Genomic DNA, 26,143 nt, shown 5'->3' with positions numbered 1-26,143 from the left:
ATTTTACTAATTGCATTTTTGGCATCAGTATCGATCCCTAATCACCCCCAGTTATTTTGGAAATATATTTCATGTACAGAATTGACCTCTCTACAGATTTATTATAAGTATAGATATGCAAAAGTAGCTCAAAAATTGTCCATAACGAAAACATGCATTTTAAAGTAAAACAAAAGAAATAATATCGTGAAGCCAACCAAATAACTAATGATATATTAAATTTTGTGACTGTTCAATTTAGTCGGGTCCGCGATATCACTTTTGTTGAGTTTCAGAACGCGACATTACATTATTATATTCTGTGCTCCAACGCACACTGCTTTGATGTTAGGAACACACCTACATTGCTTAGACAACAGTGAACTTTATACAATAGCAATAAAGCTCAAATTGACTCTACGTAGTAGTTAGAAAACGTTTGTATGGGAAATAGAATAATGCTGTTTTGAGGATTTTCCCGGCAATTATTCGAATTTTTCTCACCTTTTAAACCTTCCCTAAACCTCCACGAATAATTCAAGACCAAGATAAGATAAATCCGTTCAGCCGTTCTCGAGTTTTAGCGAGACTAACGAACAGCAATTCATTTTTATATATATAGATATGAAGAATTTAAATGTGTTATGTGCAGTAAAAATAAAGTATGTATGTATATTTATTCATAACCCCTGTAACTGTTAGATTATTAAATTCCGTCGATGATTTATATCTACATATTCTGTTGGAAATATTTTAAAATACAAAATAAAAGGACTATAGTACACGGTAAATGTTTTATTGTGTCTAAGATTTTAGTAGATATCTAAAACTATAATAAAGCGTGTTAATAGTATGCAACATGTAACAATTTCCCTTCATTGAATAAAAGGCATGGTATGACAAATACAGCAATGCACCGATAATTTATTAAGATTCTAGCCGCAATATTTCATATACAATACCAACATTGATTAAGAATACTATTAGAAGTGCATATCCATCGTAATTGACACACAAAAAAAAAACAATATATATTACAACGATATGTTATTGTCATCAAATGGGGACGGTAAGTGCAAGCGACACATTTTTGTGGATGAATTGTGCTTATAAACATAGCGCTACACAACAAGTCCATCGAAGCTGAATGAGATATCTATTCGCATAACAATTTATAGACATATAACACACATACATTTTTTCTATAATATTTAACCCTTTCACGCAGTTTAAAAATTAGTTCGCTTTATATTGTACTTTTCGTCAATCTATATCAAAATGACCATGCAAAAGGAATCACTGGCAATAATTTTCCGGTCATTTTTCTAATAGAAAGTCCATCGCAATTAAAAGACGTAACGTTTGAGTGAAATGCGTGAAAGAGTTAAACCATATTATCCATTAGCTAACATACATTTAATTTTTTTCAACATTATGTCCACTACTAATTCAGACAAGTTGTCTTCAGATTCCGTGTGGCTAGTTTAGAACATTTACGATTAAAAAATATCAGCAGCAATTACTGTGAGTTAAAATACATTGAATTAATAAGCAATTCATAATAACGGCATCGGGCCATAACATAATTAGGTTTTAAAGATGAGTTCAGTAAGTGGAAAAAAACGAATTACCCATACCTAAAGTTCAAAATTCCTTAACCATTTGTCCTTAATAAAATTGGCTTCATTATTGAAATAAGTAATAGAAAAACAGATTTTTAAGTAAGATTATAGATGTATTGTATTTGAAAATGTTCATAATTAATTGCTAAAAAAAAGTGCCTTAAAGGCCCGATACACAGGTAGTAAATATAATAAAATCACAGCACAAATTGCTTCACAAAGTATTTCATGTAAACTAGCGAAGCTATAATTACAAAATATAGACAAATATGCATGATACACAAAACTTTGTCTTTTTGTAAAAAACAAAGGAGACATGCTCAAAATGAGTTAATATAACAGTATTTCAAATGATTGGCACTGTTTTTATGATATACACGTTTCTAGGCACCAATTCAAAATAATTATGAAGAAAACAATTCATAGAGATTACGATTTAAAAATTGATCCAATTTATATCGATATTGCGAAACAATTTTAAATTGGAGCCAATAGAAACACTTTAAAACTATGGAGGACATGACTTTATATTTACTAATTTTGGTTTTCACTCATACGCAAATTTAATTTTCAAAAAAACAGAGCCTGACTAATAAATCCTAGTGTTTTTATTGACAGTTTAATAATTCTCCATTGACAATTTCATTTTTTTTTAGATTATTTGAAGAACTAGAATTGACATCAATACATTTATCCTAGAACATTGAATACATCCCTAGCTAAACCCACACCAGGTGTAATTATTGTCATTATTATAATTGATTAGCATTACACATCAAAGCTAATTGAAGTATACCATCAGAAGAGGATATTATTCATAACACAATTCATTCAGCGTCTAACAATAAATGCATTATGTGAAAACACATTCGCAAAGTATGTATAAAAATGTGTTCAACAAACATGATACTAAAATAAAAAAAAAACATATGGCAACAATTTCAACAAAAAAATAAATTAGTAATAATATCACTTTAACATTTACTAAAAATGAAACTAGAAATAATTAATTATAAACTTGAGCTCCGTAACGCTTCAAAAGGTTACAAAATAAACGAATCCAGTGACAATAGAAATGCACGTCTTACATGCTAAATTAATTAATGTCATCTGCCTAATTATATCGCACGCGCAGGATGTCATTAAAATACCGGAAAATAATCTTATTCACAATATTAAAAAACGGTGTAATTCGAAATTTTATTCGTTATTACCATCGGCCTCAAGATATTCTTTGCTGAATACAGGCTACAATAAAGCTTTTCAGATTGACCTGTTTGAAATGGCCTGCACCCAGCTAATCTTTATCAATCAAGTCGACCTTTATCAATTTTGTACCTGAACTAAAATTTAAAAATTACATTTAGAATAGCAAATTTTCTTTCAAATTGTTTTTGCCACCTAAATTTCTTTTTTAGCTTACAACCATTTACTTCTATTGTGTGTAAACTGTTTTTTATAGACAGCAAAATGAATTGAAATTAACGACATCTTATGCGCACATACTATTTTTTATCGATATGGAATAGTTATGCCCTTCACATCTCTATCGAAAGCACAATGGGTTGTACCATATAACAAATTCAATGGATTAACCCCTCATTGTTTCGGAGATAATTTATAAGAGCACATATCGACCATTACCATAGACAATTTAAAATTATAAGAGGTTTGTCATGAGACTTCAGCGCAAACAACTTTAAACTTAAAAACAAAGATATTCAATTAATCACAAAATAATTTCGACTATGTCTTAAATCTGTCTTTCTGTTTGATTGATATCTATTACTTCAGTATATACATTTAATTGTTGATCAAAAACTAGTTCATAAACACCATGTACATGGTGTTCCAACTTTTGGAGTTTGTGAGGAACTCAAAATATTTATTTAGTTGAATGTTAGTTTACTTGTAGCCAAGCATGTACTCCGCTATGCCGATGTAGTAGACCGCCTGGGCGATACCAAAGAGCGGGGCGATGACTATCATACGGCATGCGCCGCCTTTGAAGAACGCCGTCGGGCCTTCGTACTTCATTGTTTTCCTGTTATACAAAAGAAGATTTTTTAAAAATGACTAAATAATTACCTTTTCTAGCTACGGAATTGTAATCTAAGGCGTGAGATATGGTTAACAAGAATTGCAGTATAGCGTTACACGCCTTTCTTTATTACAATGGAATCGAAATATTAAATGAAATTCCACTGAGGCCTCTTGATCTACTGTACTTGGGAAGGTATAGCTCATTATGACGATAAAGATGTTAAGTAAGCGATAATTACAGATGACAGTATTGTAAACGTCACTGACAGCATTGTAGATAACGATGTCATTGATGAATAAGAATATAATGATATTGACGATGACGTTTTCAATAATGATGGGGAGGTTGTCAATAAGAAGGATGAGGATCAAAATGTTGATGAAATATTCAATAAAAACGGTAACGTTAACACTGCAGTTTCGTTATTAATTTTAGCGTTGACAATAATGATGATGACGTAAACTATCGTCAATGTTAACACTCACGCGACACAGTCCATGATGGAGGAGTACTGTCGCTCGCCGGTGCCCTTGGTGAGAGTCTGCATGCGCGTCTTCACCACGTCCATGGGGTTGACGGCCAGCGCTGCCGTAGAACCGGCCGCGCAGCCAGACACGAACGACCACCTGAGAATGGACGATGTATGGAATCAGTTTTGAATTTGGGTCAATGATGATTTATTTTTATATGTATTAAATAAAATTGGTCAAGTTGTAGTCAGACTAGCGCACCAAAGGTTCCGTATGGCATTTTTTTATTTTTATTATTTTCTGTAAAATAACAATTTTTTGTCTTCATTTATATTTATGTAAAGTATAAAAAATATTCCGAGAGAGACTTCCATTATCTATAACGTTTTACAGTCGAAGAAACATTCCAACGTACACAGACTGGTTTAATAATGCCGTCAGTTAAGAACCCTTAAATTATGGAATACTTCACACACATACGTAGCGGGGAATTTTATTATACGTTAGTGGGCTCAAATTGCCGTCTGTTACACGAAGAGCCGCTTACCACTTACCAGAAAGGTGTGTGTCCACTAGGCTCCTTGGGCCCGAGGTCGTTGAGCGTGGCGAACAGCGGGAAGTACACCACGCTGAAGGACACGTCGCGCGCCGCCGTCGCCGTCACGCCCTTGTACAGCCCGAAGATACCTCGCTCCCTCAGCAGCTTCTTGGTGAGTTCTAGTGCTGTGATGCGCTGGATTGTGCGTCCCTCTGTGGACAATGTACATTACTATTTCAACTTAACAGGTACACGTCTTCTGAAATTATAAGAAGGTAGGCTTAATTCAATAATAGTGCTAATCCCACTACTCACTACTTCTAGTTCAAATATTCATCGGGTATCTCTTAACAACATGCTGGATACAGGCCGCTTTTGAAAGGTCCGTCTGGAAATCTTTGGGGGAGGCTTATTTTCAGCAGTGGACTTTATGTGACTAATGATGATGATGATGATGATCTCGTAACAAAAAACTTAACTGAAGGCGAACGATATTCTATAAATTCCATAATTATAAATACTTATACCCAAATTGCAATTTTCATTTTGAACAGTACACCGCCGTTTTCAATAAACCATTCCAAACGGTTTTTCCAATCTATCACGAAAATGGACCAATCACAACAAAGTTTTTACGGCAAGCTTCAAATGACGTATTTTGATTGGTCAATTTTCGGAATGGAATCGAAAATTAAAATTAGAAAATTAAAAACGGCCAATGGTAGTGCAAATATAACAAACCCGCTTTAGCCTGCGCGGCGACACGTCCAGCGTCCTGCATCTGTATTTTGAGAAGCTCCATGGGAGTCGTGATGACGATCTGGCACGCGCCTGCTAGACCACCCGCTACCATTTGGCGTAAAACTGGCAACGATCTGATAAACAAAAACATATTGACAATTCATGTTTGTGTGACGATTTATGAATATTGCCAAGATACGCACTAGTGATGAACTAAGGGCTAGTGTTTTAGTAATAAAGGGAGCCCTGTCTAAGCAGTAGGTCAGTATATGAAAAAAATACTATAGTATCAAAATGAGTTTTAGATTTAAAAAAACAAAGATCAATCACCTACATGATTCTTACCAATATAAAGATAGGTTACTCTTACATCAAGTAAAGCAAAGATCAATAGAAGAGTTGAAGAACAAATGGCGTGGTGCACTCGTAACAAATCAGCCTATCCTTTCGTAAATAAAAGCGTGAGCTTATACATATAGTATAACCTTCAACAACTTCCCAGTGAATTAACGTAATAGACCTCAATAGGCAATCAAACACCTATCGAATTGATAGATTATTGAGTACACACTTCAATGAATGTTTCTGGCCTTACAGAATCTATCAATAAAATTGTTGTGTCAACCTGCCGACTTCAATAAACGGTCAAATTTGCTAGTTTCTGATCGATAGCTAAAATGAACCAATCAAAAACATCGTTTGATATATTTATTATTAGCTGACTTTTGATCGGTTTATTTTTGACATTTATCCGAAGTTGTCGATTTGGATTTTTTACAGCTGTTTTCAATAACCGATCCCAATCTCAATCTTTAATCCGATTCCAAGAATGAATCAATCAAAATAATATTGGCCCTGATAGATCAATTTTTCTGATAGATCGAAAAATACTATTGGGATCGTTTATTGAAAATGGCGGCCAATGAAATCGGCCGTAATTATTTTTTTTAAACCAAATCATATATACAAATTCGTTACTAGGAAATCATATTTAACACACCTAAACAAGAATAGAAATGCAAGCAACCTTTAAATATAGATATAATATCAGTTTACACGGTAGGCAATCATTTTAAATATAAAAAGAAATTTAAAATTGACACTTATCATTGCGAACATTATGCGATAGAATTCCGTGTAGTTATGATAAGAAATGATTAATCATACCCATCAGGTAACGTGAGATAGTGTCGGAACATGTCGTTAGCGGCGAGCTTGATGGCCTTCTCTGGCGTGATGAGAATTATATTGACGGCGGAACCGCGGTACATGCCGAAGTAGCCCTCCGCCGCGTACGTCTTCTTGAAGCAGTCCAACCTTTAAGAAAATAATTACATTAAAAACAATACACCTCGAATCAATAACCTCCTCCTTTTTTGAAATCGGTTAAAAATAAAACTATTGTTCGGATTTTATCGCGGTATTTAATATTATAATTAAGAAAATAAAAACATTTACTTTACGTTGAAATAAAACTATTTTTCGGATTTTATCGCGGTTTTGTGATAATTTTCTCCTGACGATTCGAACACGCCTTCATTGTCACGGGGAGACTGTGTTGGTCGTCCGAAAAGTGAGTTACATTCACACAAACATAAATCATTATTTTCATTGCATTTTAGTTCAAAAGAATAACTGCCTTAGGGCCGGCGCAGAAATGGCGCAGCGGAGCGAAAGTGAATTAATATTCAAAATCAATTAACACAACAATCTAATGCAATTTCTTCTTGTGTTATGGATTGAAAATATTATCTTAATGAAGACAATGTCGATCATAGTTTGGCAGCAAAAAAATTCTTTGCGCTGCGCTCCGCCATATATGTGCCAGCCCTTACTGGCATAGTAGCGTAGCTGAAATCTAGTATTTAATCTCCGAGTTGGGTTATTTGATATTGGATTTTTTGCTCCGTATCAGTATGGAATCTGGAATTTGTGCTTGGTTCGGCAATAGATTCGCTCCCTATCACATCATGTGACGGAATTCACACGACCAAAAGCGGTTGCTGTTGTTGCGCCATGTCTACCCTTATGTTAAAAGTGTAAATATATCTTTTACTCAATATTTCACAAGTAGGTTTTATTTGTATATGAAAAACAGTTTTAATCAATTTGTATTTGAATATCGCTTATTATAAATTAATTATACAATTTCAATTTCTTAATACAAGCAAGCCTTAAAGGTAGGTAATACTCAAGAATCGTTTTATATTTCTCTGAAAACGATACGCGTAATGGATTTCATGCTGTAGCTACGTAACATACATCATTTGTAAAACTAAATTAACTCCTCGTGGGTTGTAAACAGTTTCATCTATTTAAAAAAGTTTAACGAGCCAAACTCTAACGAGCAAAATGATTCAAAGTATGTATATAAACACGATTTGCTTAAATTGGCAATAACAAAATTGGCTCTAAGTTGTCTTCTTTCATATTAATGCGCCCAATAATATCTTGTTTTTATAGCTAAGAGTCTTACAAAGTCTCGCTGGCGACGCAAGTAGTAATTGCCATGCAAAATATATCAATACTACGAATCATAAATAATATCCAAGAGGATTTATTGGCAGCGCGTCAACTCTATCGCCGATGCGAGCCAATATAAATGAATCACTCATTGACAATTGTGAGGGGCCTACATCTTGGCCAATGCGTATAGTAAAATATACTTTTAGTAAAAGAAACCGTAATCGTCCCCAAGATCTACCTTATTTCGATATATACTCACGCCTTTTGTCCCTGAGAGGATAGGCAGAGGCGCAAGTGGTGCACACACTTTTCGCCGTGAGTATTCTGTCCCATGTTGTGATAAACGGCGAGCCTATCGTCATATCGAGCACAAATTCGAGACTCCGGGCTGACACTGAGTAAGTAAACCCAATATCACTTTGCCCGACCTGGTGATCGAATCCGAGACCTCAACACTGCAGCCGTACCGTAATACAACTACGTCACCGAAGTAGTCTTACTATGTTGTTTTTTTAAATGTAGTTGAGTACATTCTTTACAAAAAACGATGTGTTGGCCTATCAAATTTGAGGGTCGCCCTCGATTTCTCCTGGATCCAATTATCAGATTCTAACCTAGTGACTGTGGGACTACTTCAGAAGTATTTCCTTTCGAACAAAAAAAGAAGTTTAAATTAGTCCACAATTGGCGGAGTAATTGCGTAACAAACACACAACAAAAAATAAAAAATTAACATACAGCCGAATTGAGAACCTCCTACTTTTTTGAAGTCGGTTAAAAATGAACACCTCGATCGTACGATCCAAAGCGTTATAGGTTAATAACATGTTATTTTTATCGCACTAATTGAAGCTATTTATAAAATGTCGCTACGGCAATTAACCTAGTGTTGTAATGACTCTTATAACCGTGAAAATAGGGCAATGTGGCCAATATTGCATTATCTTTAGCGATATTTATTGAATAATATAAAATTATAAAATCAATCTTAATAGTTATTGTATATTGTTATTGATAATATAAAACGCAATTGCCTCTCACATAGCTTATCTCATGTACTATACCAACTTGAAATATATATGAATACAGTTTATTGCAACCGCTAAAAAAATATCATAAGGAATAGATTCCCATTATAGATACTGATGCGGGCGGAGCCGTGAGCAAAACTAGTTACAAGACAAACCATTATAATATATAATTAATTTTATCGCCTCTCTTTATAACACTCAAATATAAAAAATAATAATAATAAACATGCATATCATGTAGGAGACATTGCTTTTTTTTTGCTTTTAATTCGCAGGAAATGGTATAATAGCTGTAAAAAATGACGAAAGTGTAAATAAAATTATTTTACGGATTTTATAATTTTCTCTGAAGGGGTTTTATTTAAATGTCTAACCTTCGCGTAAACATGAGACATAATTAATCTTACGAAAAGTTATACTCACATGCTTTTGTACTGTTTCTCTCCCTTCGGGCCGACCGTTTGGTTCTGAAGCCGGGTCTTGACCAGGTCCAGCGGGAACACCACCGACACGCCAACGATACCGGCAATCCCGCCATTTATTATCTTTGGTAGTAATCTGGAAATAAAATTACCTGTTATCTTAAGTCTATCGTATTTATATCTTATGACGAGTTGTGCGTAATTTTCGAAGATATATTTCAGTTTGTAATAATCTTGGCTAAGTTCAATGATAGCACTAGCAACATCCTCATAGTTACGTTTTTGTTTACCTCTTCGAAGATAAATGACTAGCTTTTTGCAGCGGATCCGTCCGCATGTAAAAGTTTTTCCGGTTTAAAACGTTGTCTATAGCACTCAGAAGCAGTGTAGTTTCCTAAATTAGTCAGCAGTTTCAGAGTTGAATCCCTACAAAACTACAAACTTTCCTTCTTAATAATATTAGTAAAGATTCCATTACTAAACTATTATGGTTGTTTCGATCACCAATACTACTCCCTATGTTTTATTTGCATTTTCAGTTCAGCGTTATGCATTATTTCCCCTATCGGCGACAGTAAGAATCGATCCAAGATAAAACGGTACGTCGCGAAAGCGTTGCCATGTCGGCCGTGATGTAACGTCGGATATCAACTTATCTTGGAAAATAAAAAAAATACGCTCGGCAGTTTCTTTGTACAAGCCGATATTCCCGTTTTGTTTTGTATTTTGTTTGCAATCTTATTAGAGTATTACTATGGCCCAGAAAGTCCTCGGTTCGATTCTTTGGTCAGCTAAGGCTGTATCTACGATTTTTTCTAATACAATTTAGACATGATTCTCCATAGAGAGAGATGTATTTTTAAGGCTAGCAGTAACTTACACACGATATTTGGGATGACAAAAAGTAAGTAACACCTAATTTATTTAGTTTTTATTCACACACCTAACCATAGTGATAATGAGTATTTCACGAAATAAATGTACGCAACGAAATAGTTTTTAAGAAATGTTACATTTATTTCATCTATTATTTGACAGAACGAATGTATTAACTCTTGGTCTCTCGTGAATCGCCGGCGAGCCAAGACAGCTACATGACATTTGCGTGTGTCACGGGATTATAACCTTATATACTACATATATACTACATAATAAGGTTATTTTTCCGTCACACGCGTAGCTGTCAATGTTTGCCGGCAAACATTCAGCTACCTCACGGGTTAAGACAAACAAAAAAGGCGGATGAGACAGAATTTTCAGTAACAATATTCCATAAAAACTATTTCGTTGCGTACATTTATTTTTTTGAAAAACTCGATTACCTAGCTACTTAGACGGTAGCCTGGTAGGTCTCATTTAGGTCATAACCCAGCTGGAATGTCATATATAGATATTAACAAATTTCTGTCGAGACGCCAAACAGTATTATACCAGCACTATTGTATTTCAGTTTGAAGGACATTGTAGACATTAAACTAAATTACTGGCCATTATGAAAATAAACAACTAATGTTTCACGGCGACCTGTGCCTCGTCGTCCCGTAGCTTCCACTTTTATGCAATACAAAGATCTGGGATGGTGTTGACTGTTTGTATTGCTTATAGAAATGAGTGTATTTAGAGATATAAACATAGTGGCGGCTTTGGGCGGATAGGGCGGAGGGTGGGTATCCCGCCTAATACATATATGTATATAACCGCCCGGGGATTCGCACTTAGACGAGAAACCTCGCGCAATGTCCAACAAAAGACCTTTTTATTTTAAGTCACCACCCTGGTTAATCAATGCATCTTAGCATTCTATCAAATTGTTTTAATCGGGGACCTATTTTCTCGTATCTAGGACCTCGCCCAGGACCACTAAGGAAAAGGATGCCGCAAACATCAGCTGCTTGGCACTTCGCGTTGATTAAAACAGGCTGGAGAATATGAAATATAAAATACCAAAACGACTTCCAATTCTTTATAATTGCATATTTAATCATTTTGTTGGCCAGTTCTTATATTGATAGTGCGTACGTAACGTACTGCGTTGCATTTATGACAATAGAAATTATCATACAGAATACTAATCCACGCTAATTTCACGAAGATGACGTAACAGGGGTATGTTACGAGTTTACACTGTCAGGGAATAAGATCCTTGGGCTGGGCACGGTAGCTACTAGCTACGCCTATGTTTACAGCCATTCGTTCCTATCCCATATCGTTAATTATGTATGTTATATAGAGTCGTGTTACACGAAGACCTTATGACGTAAAAGCGATCACAGTGCAAACTTGAATCGAGGCCAATCCTTGCTATTGATAGTGACACAGCAATTTGAACCCTTCGTATACGTTCGCCGGATATATTGTTCGTTTATCATTCACTCAGCGGTGTATTCTGTGACTATCTATCTATACATATGTATGTATTATAAAACAAAGTCCCCTTTTCTGTCTGTCTGTGAGTTATCGATTTTCTCAAAATCTACAAACGAATTTTTATGAAATTTGGCTTGGAGACAGATAGATAGATAAGACCCTGGGAAGGTTTTAGGCTACATTCTATCCTGGGAAAGTAAAGGCGAAGCCGCGAGCAAAAGCTATTAAGCGATATTATAAAATAGTAACGTAGTTCCATCATATACCTATCGATGATTTCTTCCAACTCTTTTTAGTGTATGTTGTTTTTAATGGAATATATTTTCGTTAAATTAAATTAGCATAATCGTGTATCTTTTACACAATGTTGTGCAATGGTATTAAAGGCGATTTTCTGTTTGTCAACTTATAAAATTATAGCATTTTATTATGTACTAGTTTTACTCGCGACTATGTCTGGGTCACCAATTGCAAGATATAAAGTTGCATAGCATCCAATTACTATAGAATTTTCAGTCCAATACGTTATTTTAGAGCTTAGCGCGTTAAAACAATAGTTTCTGTACCGACTCTACCTTCTTCAAGTACACTGAACGATTATTATTTAATGGCTATTGCTGCAACCTGCACCCGCGGGAATAAGTCTTTCCGGGATAAACGGTAGCCTATAGAACTGAGGAGTAGTGTATTCATGTTCATGAGATTAGCGCGTTCAAACAAACAATCTATTCAGCTTAAATATTAGTATAGATTTAATCGCACTGGACTCATAGTTATTAGATCCTTATGTAACGAAAATGTATAACATTACGATTTACTAAATTTATGCCGTCTAGGCGCGGAATGAATGCAAAACATCAAGCCCTGGACACTAATGAATTAGCATAGAGTAGTTTTATCCTGAAAAAAGTACACAGTGGAACATTTCTTTATAAAAAGATTTCCACGGAGGAAAAACGGCGAGCAAATATTGAATATAAACAAAATAAAGCTTAAATCCTTCAGTTATTAGATTATGAATCCAATGATGGGTTTTGGCGTGATACACCAACCTACATTTGCCCAAACAGACAAAATAACAAAAGTTATTGTTTTACGTTTTGTTACCTATTCTTCGCGTTTTCCAGTTATTGTTATTAAAAATATTTAACGCGGGCACGAAAATCGTGATTTTATTATATTTTTAGAATTAAACGTCACAACACAGTTGGTAACTCGTAAACCTAAATAATTTCGTATAGATCAACAAATGTAAGTAATTTTTATCTTGATGGGGTGGCGTGTGGATTAAGGGCTTACGTGATATAAAATGCAAAGATTGTAACAAACAACTATAAAACGCATTTCGACAACGATATATAACTGAGATAATAATATGATTTGTGAACTATAGAAGTCCATTTTCATAATAAATTCTTATATTTACGCGAATGCTAGACATTGAAATAAAACTACTTTACCGCCGATAAAATCCGCAAAATAGTTTTATTTCAATGTCTGTTTCATGACTGCCTCGGTGGCGTAGGTTGTACTGCACGCGCGATACGGCAGCGCTCTGAGGTCCTGGGTTCGAATCCCGGGTCGGACAAAGTGATATTTGGGTTTTTCTGCTCAGTATCGGCCCGAAGCCTGGAATTTGTACCTGATATGGCGATAGGCTCGCCCCCTATCACATGATGAGACGGAATACACTTGGCGAAAAGTGGGTGCCCTGGTTGCGCCTTTGCATACCCCTTCGGGGATAAAATGCGTGATGTTGTGTATGTTGTTTCGGTTTTCGTATCTTTCTATATATTTTTTGAATTTTTTAATGATATAAAAATACTTATTCACAATAGTGTTTACTACAGACTTAGGTGCGAAATAATTGCGACTAATTCCTTTTAATTGTGAACCAAAATCCTCAAGATTATCTTACGAACATCTTTAAAACCAATGTGTATGTAAGATCTTAATAATGCGATACAGGCAAACTATTGCTATAGGTATGGGACCAATTACATTACATTACAACACCAACGCCAAAGCATGGACTTGATTGTTTGCGGATCAGTTAACGGCTAATATTGCACATAATTAACTAGGCCATCATAATAGATTTGTCAAACGAACTTATTCGGTTTAAGAAAGAAGTGTGAAATCCAGAGATGTAGTTACCGCTATCAGTCGTGTGAATTATACCGGTTCCCCGAGCTTCAGGGGCCCCTTTTATTCTTTATGCGAAACTTAAGAGGGTACTTAACTTGAAAATCATTTTTTTGCTTCCGCGCAACAGGCATCTGAGGGTCTATTTCGAAAAACGAAATCCGTAGTTTCGGATGGCGGATCGCACATTTTGTTAGTACGAAGTGTTACGGATCCGATGACGGATTCGACGATGAATCCGATCGATTCATCGCAATATTTCGAAGTAGACCCTCAAGACGCGGGGCATGCGGGGCGGTACAAACTGAGTAAGTGGCCTTTACTTTAGGAAAGTATAAATCCGGCACTGGAAGAGCCAATAAATGTGGCTATAGGGCCTCTCTATGGCCAACTACGCCACTGGTGAAATCAGTGATATAACACAAACAAAATCTCGTACTCAAATTGATAAATTAAACATAATTGTGGGTATCCACCGTTAATAATATAATAATATCAGCCCTGTATTATATACTTGCCCACTACTGAGCACGAGCCTCTTCTACTACTGAGAGGGATTAGGCCTTAGTCCACCACGCTGGCCTAGTGCGTATTGGTAGACTTCTCACACCTTCAAAATTCCTATAGAGAACTTCTCAGATGTGCAGGTTTCCTCACGATGTTTTCATCCACCTTTAGTGTATACTAATATTACTCCTATTTATTGGAAATGAGTTACAATTTAAACTACTGATTTGTAAGATGTGACTGAACAAACGGCCTTCTACTTAATGACTTATTAAAAACATTGTAGACAGCATTTAAATTAATTTATTTATGTACGAGTCTAACAATGGTTGGAGATATCAGATTTGAATTGTTTTTATATACCTATTTCAAGATTACGGAGTCTAGAGTATAGGTATAGGATTTTCATATCTCATACCAGCCAGTGTTATAGTGTAACTTCTGTAATCTAAGATCATCCGCAGTATCCATTTTGGATTAATTTTGTTTTTGGGTCATGCACGGATTTCAATTCGGCACGGTTTTCAAACCAGCCGAATCCGTTCGGATTGCAGACACAACTATTTTATTTATTCATTCTAATATCCAAGATGTACTTCTAAGATAGTAACGTAAGTGAGTGTACAAAGTTCGTTAAATAAATGTTTATGCTCTAAGAAATCATCCATTAAACCCCACTTTCAAGAGAGCGAGTCCGCACATATTCTGAATTAAATATACCAAGACGTACAATCGGCCAAGTTCGTGCTAGTACACTTCCAAATACATTTTGCTTGACCGGTCTAATGTCCCGAGATATTTAGACACGCCCCTGTCTCATATTTCACCAATTACGACAGTTTTGGAGTTGTGCGAAAGGAACAGCAGATAACTCTTATTGTTTACTATAGTTGTATTTTACTGATTGACGACGCGCACGCAACTATTGAGTAACATTTTGCTCACAATTATTTTTCGTTTACGGCCATCGATATCTTGCCACTACGTAGACTTATGTTCGTTTACTGGAAGCTTGATTACTTAGTCGCCGACCTGTCCTGTGACTACTGCACCATAGATTATATATTCCGTGAATTAAATCTTACGGTAAGTAAATCAGTCATACTATACTCGATAAATATTTTAATATTAATTTTAACTAGTAGATGTTAATATGCGTGGGAAAAAGATCGTCAGCGCAGAGAACTAATAATTAATATTTTCGTTTTGAGAAAATAGCGGTTTATGGCTTTTTTTTAATTATTGGTCATCATAATTAATTATATTTAAAGCCAATATAAACTACCTCCTTTTTAAGCTCTTTTAAATATAAGTTATTATAATATTATTGAGTTTTGATGAATACTTATACCTTTAATTGTGAAAAACGGACTTAAATATGCTACTTATTATATTTTATATTAATCCTTAAGTTATCCTATCTATCGTAGGGTCAAATATGATTACTGTCATTGGTGTGTTTTTTTTTTGCCAAAAAATTAACATAGTGCTATTAATCAAACTTATAGTAATCTTTGTAGTATGTTATTTAAGTTGTTTTACGTATAATGTAATGTAAAAATATAAAAAAAAATTATAATTGAAAAACTAAAAAGTACTCAATGCAAAAATAAACTACTTCGGCGGGTATGCTCACTATAGTTATAGGTGTTACCTATCTTTTCTTGACTTCAGTTAAGAATTCAGAGTTTTCGATATTAAAACAGCAGTAGCATTTAGCGTAACTTTTACCGTCGAGTTTTAATAGTAATCACTAGTTTAATGTTGGGAACATATTATGACAGGCCGGTAAGCCTTTTAGTCCAGTCAATAAGCTCAAAAAGGTGTCAATTTGTGTATTCCAAAACATATGATTGATAGCTCATTCGATTTGAGATGTCGTCTTGAAAAATAATCTTTAGTGTTCATTGGCACTTAAAAAATACAATTGTTATTAAGAGGATAAAGAGGTTCTTTGATAACTTAAAAAATATTAATATTTAAGAGATAAGGAGAAAATTTCCAATTAAAAAAAGTCACAACGCCTGAAATTCTGTCCCCATTATTAAAAATTATTATTTGATGCCAAAAATATAGACGAGTTTAAATAATTTATGTATAGGCGGTAATTTGTTTTTATTACAGTAATATTGCAAGGCCAACACTTTTATTGCTGCACATGTGCAGTTTAAAAAGTGTAAATATTTCACATAAAAAGGGTCTTTGTTAGAGCACGAAATTTTTTATGTTTTTATTAACCCCGGTTCCACGTCGACGCCTTTATCGGAAAGCGGCGTCCATTCTTTATTGAATTTAGATGAGTTTAAAGATTTTAAGTAGTGGTATTATGATTTCTTACTAGAGTAATCAACTATGTCGGCGCATTTGTAAGATCCGTTTATAGACGTTTAAGTTCTACCCAGAGGTTTCTGTTATTATTGTTTCTTTTATAACAACATAATATGTAGCACTTAAATTAAAGTAGAATTACAATCCGATTAAATGCAATTTGGGATTTTTATCTCAATAAAATGTGTGCAATTATGGAAAATAGATCAGATTTTTTTTTTACTTAATATGGATTATTTCGTACTTAACCCACGTATTTTGTGTCGACCGCACAGGCGTTCTGCTCCCATATAAATTTTATTGTGTTGGCACTGTAGTCATTACGTTAAAATATTATTATAATAATAGATTTTAGTAATTAATATATAATTTAATTGTATTACAGAGAATCACCGTCTCTCGATGTATCCATCGAGAGACGGTCATCTCCATCGCTGACTGATCCAGTGCGCACCCTCAACTCAACCTGCCTGCTGAGCGTATCAAACTTGTAATGAATACAATTAAATCATATCACTGAAGTAACAAAAAAAATGTGTTTTATTTACATAGACTTTCTACGAAATTTCATTTTACATGTGTATCTCATTATTTATTGGTGTTGCAAATATATTATCTACTATATTCGATTTTAACTTTTGATAATTATATATCGTAGCGATATGTGCGTGAGCCTCATCGACTGTTTCACAAAACGAGCCTATTGAAATAAATCATTTTATTTGAAAGATTTGATTGTGAGATTTAAAAAATTATTTACTTTAAATATTACACTTAAAATGAACTCTGCAAATATAAACGTTATTACATTTGGAAGGCATCCCGAAAAAGTTAAGTAATCAAAAATCTTGTTTAGTTATCTCTGAAAATAATTACTTACTGCAAATATTTTTTTTTTCAAATTTTCTTATTTTTTAAATTTTTCCCTTTATATCCGTAAATGATAATAATAACACTTACTTATGTAAAAAAAAAAAACAGGTAGTTATATCTTTTGACGAATCGTGAAATTATTTGTATGAATTACTCAGCCATGACTTTTCTTTCTTATTTTTCTTATCAATGAAGGGTCTAAAATTATTATTTAATGACTCCAAGTTACTAATTTTTGGCACATTATTATTCAATTAGTTTGAGGTTGGTTGGAATTTATTCGAAACAAAAAACCAGCGCCCATACAAAAAGCGGACATGTCCTTTAAAAAGTAAATAAAATGTTCAAAAAAGCATAAAGAATTTGGAGAAAAATATCAATTTCTAATAATGAGTAATGAATAACAATGATTTATGATTATGTTTTCACATAATCATAAATCATTGTTATCAATCATTCGATTGAAAAAATTAAATAAACTGAACTATTCAAGTAAATTTTACAATTTAAAAATTCAATCATAATATGCAGCTATTAAATCCAATAATAAATTCAATAACTGTAAATTGATTATAGGCTTTGAGTTTTAACTGAGCGAAAACTAAATAATTGGCTAAAGAAAGTAACTAAAGTTTACAAAGTGGACATGTGCAGCAATAAAATGTTAGCCTTGCAAATATTACTGAAATAAGAATTCAAATCAACGCATCATCAATCAACTTATAATCTTTAAATGCCTCTAAATTCAATAGCATAAAAATATACTCAGTTTAACGATAAATGCGTCCACGTAAAACCGGCGTCAATACAAACATTCATAAAAATGCGCTTTTTAACAAACCATTTTTATGTGAAATATTTATATTTTTCAAACAACATCTGCAGCAATAAAAATGTTGGCCTTTCAATATTACTCTAATAAAAGCAATAAAAGCAAATTACCGCCTACACATAAAATCTTTAAACTCGCCTCAAATTCAATAAATAATAATCGTTGCATACCGATAAATAGTCCAATTAACTACTTCAAAAAGTTAACTAGTTCAAATTTGGATGGAAAAAAGGTATTTCGTTATTAACTAAAAAACTATTCATATTTAAGATAAAAATAGATCATTAAGAGGAAATTTAAAAAAAATCAGTATCTTCAAGAAGCTAATTATTTTAGGTCAATATTACATATTTGTAAATACAGAGATTGGAATAAAATGTTATCGTCTAAGTTTTTGAAATTAAATAACATAATAATTCAAATAATGAAATCTATTATCTATGATTTATGATTATAATATGAATCGAATAAACTGAACGAATTGAATAAACTGAACTGTTTTATTTTTACGATTCAAAATTCAATCATAATATGCAGCCATTAAATTTATTTAATAAATTAATTATAGACTATGGGTTTAAAGAGACCAAAAACTAAATCAAAACGGCTTAAAAAGTAGCTAATCATAATTTACTTACAAAATACAGTTGTGACAAAATATATGACAGACATTGGTTTAAAATTAATATTTTTTGAATACAACATAAACTTTGGTTTGTTAAAACATAAAAAGAAGGTAATCAGACACATAATATAATATAAAATAACTAACGTAATGTCGTTTCTCATTTATTAATAGATAATGCCAAAAATTAAACAATAAAAACACTGTAAATCGCGATTGTCTCCAAACTATAAAACTTTTGTTAATACGTTCTTTAATCCGACGATATGCATCTTACAAGTATAGGAATTATCGTCATAGCAGAGACGTGCGCGCATCAATTTTAATTTCGTTTTCTATTATACACTCAGCAGCGGTTCGGTGGTGTTACGTAACGTCATTGCAAGTAGCCAGCAGGCCAACGACTAATATCGATCTATGCAATTGATCCCAAGCCCCACCTCCCAAACGTAGTAAAATTTTTTTGCCAAGTTATTTTCACCCTTAGGGTGGTCGAGCGTGAACTTGGCCGATTGTACCTGTATTTTCCAAATTTTTACTTCTTTAAAATAAATACGGAAACTAGCATCTTATATTACCGTTACGTTTTTTTTAAATCGGAATCGGTATGTCTGTACCATATCGAAGGTCGCAACATTGAGATTTATACATATTTGGAGTCAACACATATTTTTCCGTTTTTTGAACTTAGTCTAAATTATTCGAAATAAATATCGCTTAAGTTAGTAGCCAACCGACAAGATGTATTTTTAAATTTCCAAATTCAGTATCCAGCCAACAGTACCGGATCGGATTCCATAGATCTCAAAACTCTCCAGATCCGGCGGATTGCTGGATTGCAATTCCCAGTCGTTGGGCCTTTCTATATAAAAACAACTTTAAAAACGCAATAACTTTAGTTAAGAATCAACATAATGTTGTACTATATGTTCAACATCTCCCTACTCACATCAATGAATGCATCCCGCGCCCTTGTAACGCTTTAGGCCGGGGCGGAGCGGCTTGAGACGACTGTGTAGTGCATTAAAACACTAGACCGCGTCCTCTTGGCTTTGGTTACAATGACGAGCTACTCTTGCCATAAAAGTAAGATACAAAGGGTTGTATAGCTAGCTTTAAAAAAACCTAATTTATTGGTAATTTTCTTATCACTTACACATGCTGTAAAGATTATAGTTTCTAAGTTGAATATATTTACATTTTACAGTGGAGTGTTCAGTTTATAATATATATTCTATAGATGTATAGCCTGTGCTCTATAGACTCTTGAGACTTAACTGTTCACCTCGCCATTAGTTAAAGAAGTCAATTATGTGCATTAGTTTTTAGAAAAAATAAAATTAAATGACAAGATAAGCATGCTGCTCGCCTACTGGTAAGTGATATCTATAAATGTCCGAAGCGGGAGAGAGGTTGCATAAGGCATTCTGGTGATGTGCATAATTAAGTTGTTTGGGTTGTATAATTATACATATGGTGGAAATAATTTAAAAACCGGCTGTACAATTGGCAGTCTTATCGCTCGAGGCGATCTCTACCTAGACAACCATTGGATGAAAATGATAAAAATATATTTTATTTTACTTGTGTTTAATATTCTACAAAATAAAAAAAAAATAACTGGCAGCATTATAAGTGTAAACTTCAATGAGCATATAAATACGCAAAACTCACACACACCATAAAACATTTCTTAAACAGGATTTTCATTCACCAAATAAAAGTACTTTGTATTTTTTGTTGCAAGAATATGTAAAGCAACATAATACAATTTACATAGTAATTTTAACTAGACATAGCAAGGCTACTGGATACATTATGAATAATACATCCATTTACTACAGCCAGTTTAAACTATGTGTGAGTATTTTAATTGTTTTATTTACAGACAAACAGCATAGTATATTTACTTTCCACACAATAAACAAATGTACAGAAAAATGGGTCATGACATATGAAAATGTTGTAACAATGCCAAGCAGATAATAGTATGATAATAAACATCAATTAAAATGTAGGGGAATCTCGGTAGGCATGATCCACATTGTAGACTTTGTATAATTAAATAAAAAATAATTATTAAAACCTTACTATAGATTATATTAAAATGAAAAAGATTTTTTAGACAAGATAACCTACTTTTAAAAGTTTTTGGGAAAAAATATTTTTTTAAGTTGTTTTACAAATAAAATATTATTTTCAACAATTTCCACCTATTCATTAATTAATAACAGTATGAATGGGATAGTTAGTCTCCTCTGTAGAAATATAGCCTGATTAATTTCTCATAATTTAAATAGAGTCTAATTCAATTATAAAACTGAATGAATAATTTACATAATAGTCTGATCCTGAATAAATAATAATAATTTGACATCAATTACCAACAAGTAGTTTTAATTTGATTTTAATTTTAAACAAGGAGAAAGGAGGTCCCTTTCTCACAGTTTCTCATCCATAATAAAACATTGTTGTTAGTATCAAATTATTGAGTCATAATTGTGATAATTTGTCATATTTCCATATTTACTTTTGTACTAACTGTATAATTGAAAATTTTCATAATTATTAAATCAGTGTTATGTTATTAATTTTGATGTTAAAGTTGAACTCATGGCCTCTGGGGTCACATGTCGTATATAAATAACATTAGTACCACAAATTTTTAAAAATATTACATAATACAACAAAAAACATGAAATTGCTTTAGTGTAGTATGGATACTGACTAGCATAGTAATTATTTAAATTATTAAAAACTTTTTATATACTTTATAATTTTTACTTACGAAAACTTTGCTGGTGGTTGGGCGACTTGTGCTTGTGCTTGACTCATGGTTGTAGATTTTCGGATCTGGACATATAATTAAAACAATATTTATAGAACCGTCGAAAGGTATGCGTTCTGATATGAATGAACATTTTTGGCAAACAACACATAAACATCCTCCATTCTTTATCAAAATAGATTTTTACGACAAAAATAGAAGAGGACATTTACATGACGAATAATAAATCAATAAACTATTACTACGTAAATTAGATTGATCAATATTTGAATGCATGGTGCTATTTTATAATTACATTTTATGTTACTAATCTTTTCCGACATACCTATTTCCGAAAAAATCGTTTTTACATGAACTGCTACATTTTTAGAGCCTATATAAATGAAAAATATTTTAGTTTTACGTAATCAAATAACACTTACCTATGGAGGATAGAGTTTTAAATTTTCGGAATGGTAATATTTTTCACAATTAAACTTTTACTAAAACATATTGGATTTATATGCGAAATGTTAAAAAAATCTACTGAAATTGTAGACCGGAGCACTGACGGAACAGAAAGCTGATTTTGATTGATTTGCGAAAAAGACGTTTAGTACGTGGTATTGCCACAAAACAAATCATATAAGCTGAGAGCAAGATGCGGGCGTTTTAGTCGATTATACAAAAAAAATGTCTAATTCATTTTTAGAGTCTATTTATTCTATTTTGTAGTTCAATGCGTTATGTTTAAAAGCACCTAAATTAAAACAAAAAAACTAATAGAGTACTTTACATTTTCATATCGAGTTATCATGGAATTTTACTTTATATAGGTACCTTATTATTCAAGTTCGGTGTTCTTGCTTGTAGGTATCATGGGAATAATAGTTACCCTCACATGAATCTATACTTATATAAAGCTAAAGAGTTTGGTTGTTTGTTTGAATGCTTATCTCAGTAACTACTTACTGCTTCGAATTAAAAAACTGTTAGATAGCCCCATGGATAGCCAATTTATAGAGGAAGGCTACAAGCTATATAACATCACGCTGTGAATATAGATGCGGACTATCCATAAAAAATATTTCAAAACGAATAAAATTTATTCTTTTTAAGATTTTCTGTTGCGTGCGCTGTAAATGGCTGCGGAACTTTTATCCCAGAAAACTTTCACGCAGGCGAAGTCGCGAGTCAAAGCTACTTTAAAATATGACCGCCTCGGAGGCATAATTATACTACGGTACGACTATCACATGCTGAGGTCTCCCAGCCTGGACACTGGAATTTGTGACATGACGAAAAGTAGGTATTTACCACAGAGTATTTATACTAGTGGCGCTAATGTCTACCCATTTGGGTTTATAAAACGTGGATGTGTATGTTGTATGTACCTTTATAGAACAAATATTAGGTCTTATGTCTTCCATAACTATTGTGAAAGGTGGAAGCGATTGTTTCTTATACGTACCTACCCGGTATCCACCTATTTACGTTCAACTACATAGTTCCGACGAACAATCACATATCACATAGATATATAAATATTGTCTCGACGACAAATAGTCAATTATTAAAAAAACATGTAGGTACCTCCTATACGAAATAAAAATATAAATTCTTAGTTTTTTATTAGCCTGGGCTTAATGGCAGTGTGCTTGGTTAGGCTTCATCCCTCGGTAACGTGTTTTGGTGCGCTTCTGGGCATCATTGCGCAGAGGTGTTTGCATTAATTTGTCATACATAATGCATATTGCATAGTGTATTTCTTACTAGAGCGATATGAAACTAGCACTAATGGATTGGTATGTTGATGTAAGGTGTAGTAGCTTTAGGGACTGGACCTAGCCTTCGCCAGATGTTTACTATCTCAATGCCAAAGCCAACATAACCAAATTCTTTGCGGGTAAAAAAAATATAACAGTAGGTACAATACCTTGCTAACTCTATTAGGTAAGGGAGCTACGTATTAAATAGCGGAACCTCGCTCCCCTCCGTCAATCCAAATGTAAAACGTAAATTATAAATAATTTGCCGGAAACATAGTTGTGAAAAAACATTGAGAAAATTTTGAATCCATTTGTAAAAATAAACTCAACTAGGTAAATGGGCCACAGAAAGGCAAAAATATCATAATTTCATTTAATTTTGCTGTTACGATACAACCATCGTAATACAATAGGTGTGGTCACAACTCACAAGCACAGAACTTTCGATAACGAGGCTTGTGCGCACCACTTAAATTCTGTCAATTAGGTAGCTTGAAGGTATCAAATTGTTCCCTTTCTACAACGCTTTTCCGTATTGAACCATATAAAACGTCCGATGAGTTCTCAAGTCATCACAACATTCGTTGAACCAACATAACAAACAACACAAAATGAGTTTCAATACCTTGGTTAGTATACAATGATAATAAATAATATTTTGTACTTATTTGTAATGTTAATAAATATTATAATGCGCATTGTCCTTTACAGGTTTCAGTACTCATTGCTTTGGCAGCAGTATCTGCTAGCACAAAGCCAGACAAAAGAAGTTTGGTTACTTGGGAACCGGCCGGCTGGTCTAGCGCGGGAGGGTGGGTTCAAGAACACGGTAAGGTTACAAATTACAATTACCTAAGATAGTCCTATTATCCATCCATAGATCTGTATTCTTTTATTGCATTATTAAAAATAAACGCAACAATTGTTTATATCTTTAACTGCAGAGTTGCGTATATCTAGCACGAAGGACCAAAATTGTCTTATTAAGTTTCGAATTCGGCCTTTTTTAGCCATCGAAAGGCTAGGATTTTTTTTTGCTAAAAATCAGTGATGCATGTGATTCAGAATTACGATATTTTACCTCTATTATAGTGTCAACCCATCATATGCAACAGCGCAGTAGACAAGAGATTACCAAACATTTTTTTTTATTAATTGTAGGTTCTTCAGCTGACTCTAGCTCCGATGTAGCAGGTGCCATTGCAGCTGCAAAAGCTGCGGCTGCAGCGGTCATGGCAGCACAACATGAAGTCTCAGCGGCGAAGCATGCCGCTCTGCAGCAACAAAGTGTTGCCAGTGCCAAGGAGGCGGCTGCTGCACATGCTGCTCACAAAAGGTTTTGTCATTCATTTTTAATTATGTAAATAGGCTACCTTCTATAAATGGAACATATTGAATTTATTTTCTTGTGTTACATTCACTGTATTTTTGTAAGATACATATTATGTGACTCACAACAAAATATCATATATTCAAATTGAAATTAACTGAAGCTTTAGTCAAGTAGTTATGCCTATAATATGCATATTTTTTTTTAGTGAGGAAGCAGCAAGAAATGCTCGTGCACACGCATTAGACGCTGCTCAGTCGGCGGTTCAGGCACAGGCACAGCTTGCCGCAGCCAAGGCTCGAGTAGCAGTCGCACAAAAAATCGCCGCGTCCAGGGAAGCCGCTGCCGCTAAGGCTATTCAAAGGGCAGCTAGCAGCCAGGCTGCTAGACTTCAAAGCGCCGGTAGTATAAGTCCAATAATTTCATTCTTACGTAACAATATTATGAGAAATAAACGGGATCCAAAGTCTAATCTAAGAATCGAATTTGAGATCTGCTCACTACTGAATGCTGGTTACTATTACAAAGATTCTACTTTTATTGGTATTTTTAATTTACCACTAATCCGCGAAGATTAATAGACAATTAATATGAGATGTTTATTTTCATAATTAAGTAGGATTAAGTATATAGTAGGTATGGAAAACAAGTAAAAACATTTTAAAATTAGACTGGTACCAAATTATTGAGGTTTACGATATTCTCTCAACTAATAAGCCAATATGTAGAGCCAGCTCATGACGTGTTTTGAAAATAGTACCTACACTACCTAATACCGAATTAACATCCAACAGACATTGAAGCCTTGAAGCTGTCGGTAATTCAAAGCTCCGGCGCGGCGGGTGCAGCGGGGGCAGCTCAACACGCCGCTACTGCCGCCGCGGCCGCTCTCCGACCCCAGGTTCCTGACTGGACAGCTAAACCTTGGGCTTCTGGCTGGACCCCGTCAGCTGGACCTTGGGCTTGGGCTTAGGTTCAAATGATTGATGATTTTGTTACCTACACGTGCAAATGGCTGATATGACAATTGATACTTTGTAAGATTTTTATGTATAATTTTTTTAAAGATCCAGATTGGTTGTAAAGTTAGTAAATGATGAATAATTTGTTTGTTATATTTATTCTTTTTAAATATATAAACATAGAAGTTATGAATGCGTAAGAATATTATATAGGTTACACCTAAAATAAGTTTTGCTCACTCTAAACTTTTTGATTTATCTGAGGGCTTGTTCGTATAACGTGTGAAAGATTTATAAATAATGTTTGATAACAATATAATATATC

General features: G+C 33.7%; 2 protein-coding genes across 2 annotated transcripts; one reads left to right on the top strand and one right to left on the bottom strand.

The window, feature by feature from the left end:
* Positions 1–759: 759 nt before the first annotated feature.
* On the bottom strand, positions 760–22,377 carry LOC115448232 (mitochondrial glutamate carrier 1). Its single transcript, XM_030175595.2, has 8 exons — positions 22,201–22,377; positions 21,779–21,843; positions 9,315–9,449; positions 6,562–6,711; positions 5,395–5,528; positions 4,670–4,865; positions 4,131–4,271; positions 760–3,645 (listed from the first exon to the last, which is right to left on the bottom strand). Exons 2-8 carry the CDS (start codon positions 21,823–21,825, stop codon positions 3,507–3,509), a joined length of 942 nt encoding a protein of 313 aa, XP_030031455.1. The 5' UTR covers positions 21,826–21,843; positions 22,201–22,377; the 3' UTR covers positions 760–3,506.
* A 1,760-nt stretch (positions 22,378–24,137) lies between these two features.
* On the top strand, positions 24,138–25,895 carry LOC115448244 (uncharacterized abhydrolase domain-containing protein DDB_G0269086). Its single transcript, XM_030175617.2, has 5 exons — positions 24,138–24,155; positions 24,238–24,355; positions 24,688–24,862; positions 25,065–25,258; positions 25,651–25,895. The coding sequence occupies exons 1-5, from the start codon at positions 24,138–24,140 to the stop codon at positions 25,827–25,829; spliced, it is 684 nt and encodes a 227-aa protein (XP_030031477.1). The 3' UTR covers positions 25,830–25,895.
* Positions 25,896–26,143: the final 248 nt, after the last annotated feature.

The sequence above is a fragment of the Manduca sexta genome, chromosome 6 (assembly GCF_014839805.1).
Source record: "Manduca sexta isolate Smith_Timp_Sample1 chromosome 6, JHU_Msex_v1.0, whole genome shotgun sequence".
Classification (NCBI taxonomy): domain Eukaryota; kingdom Metazoa; phylum Arthropoda; class Insecta; order Lepidoptera; family Sphingidae; genus Manduca; species Manduca sexta.
This window is presented reverse-complemented; position numbering and strand designations above follow the sequence as displayed.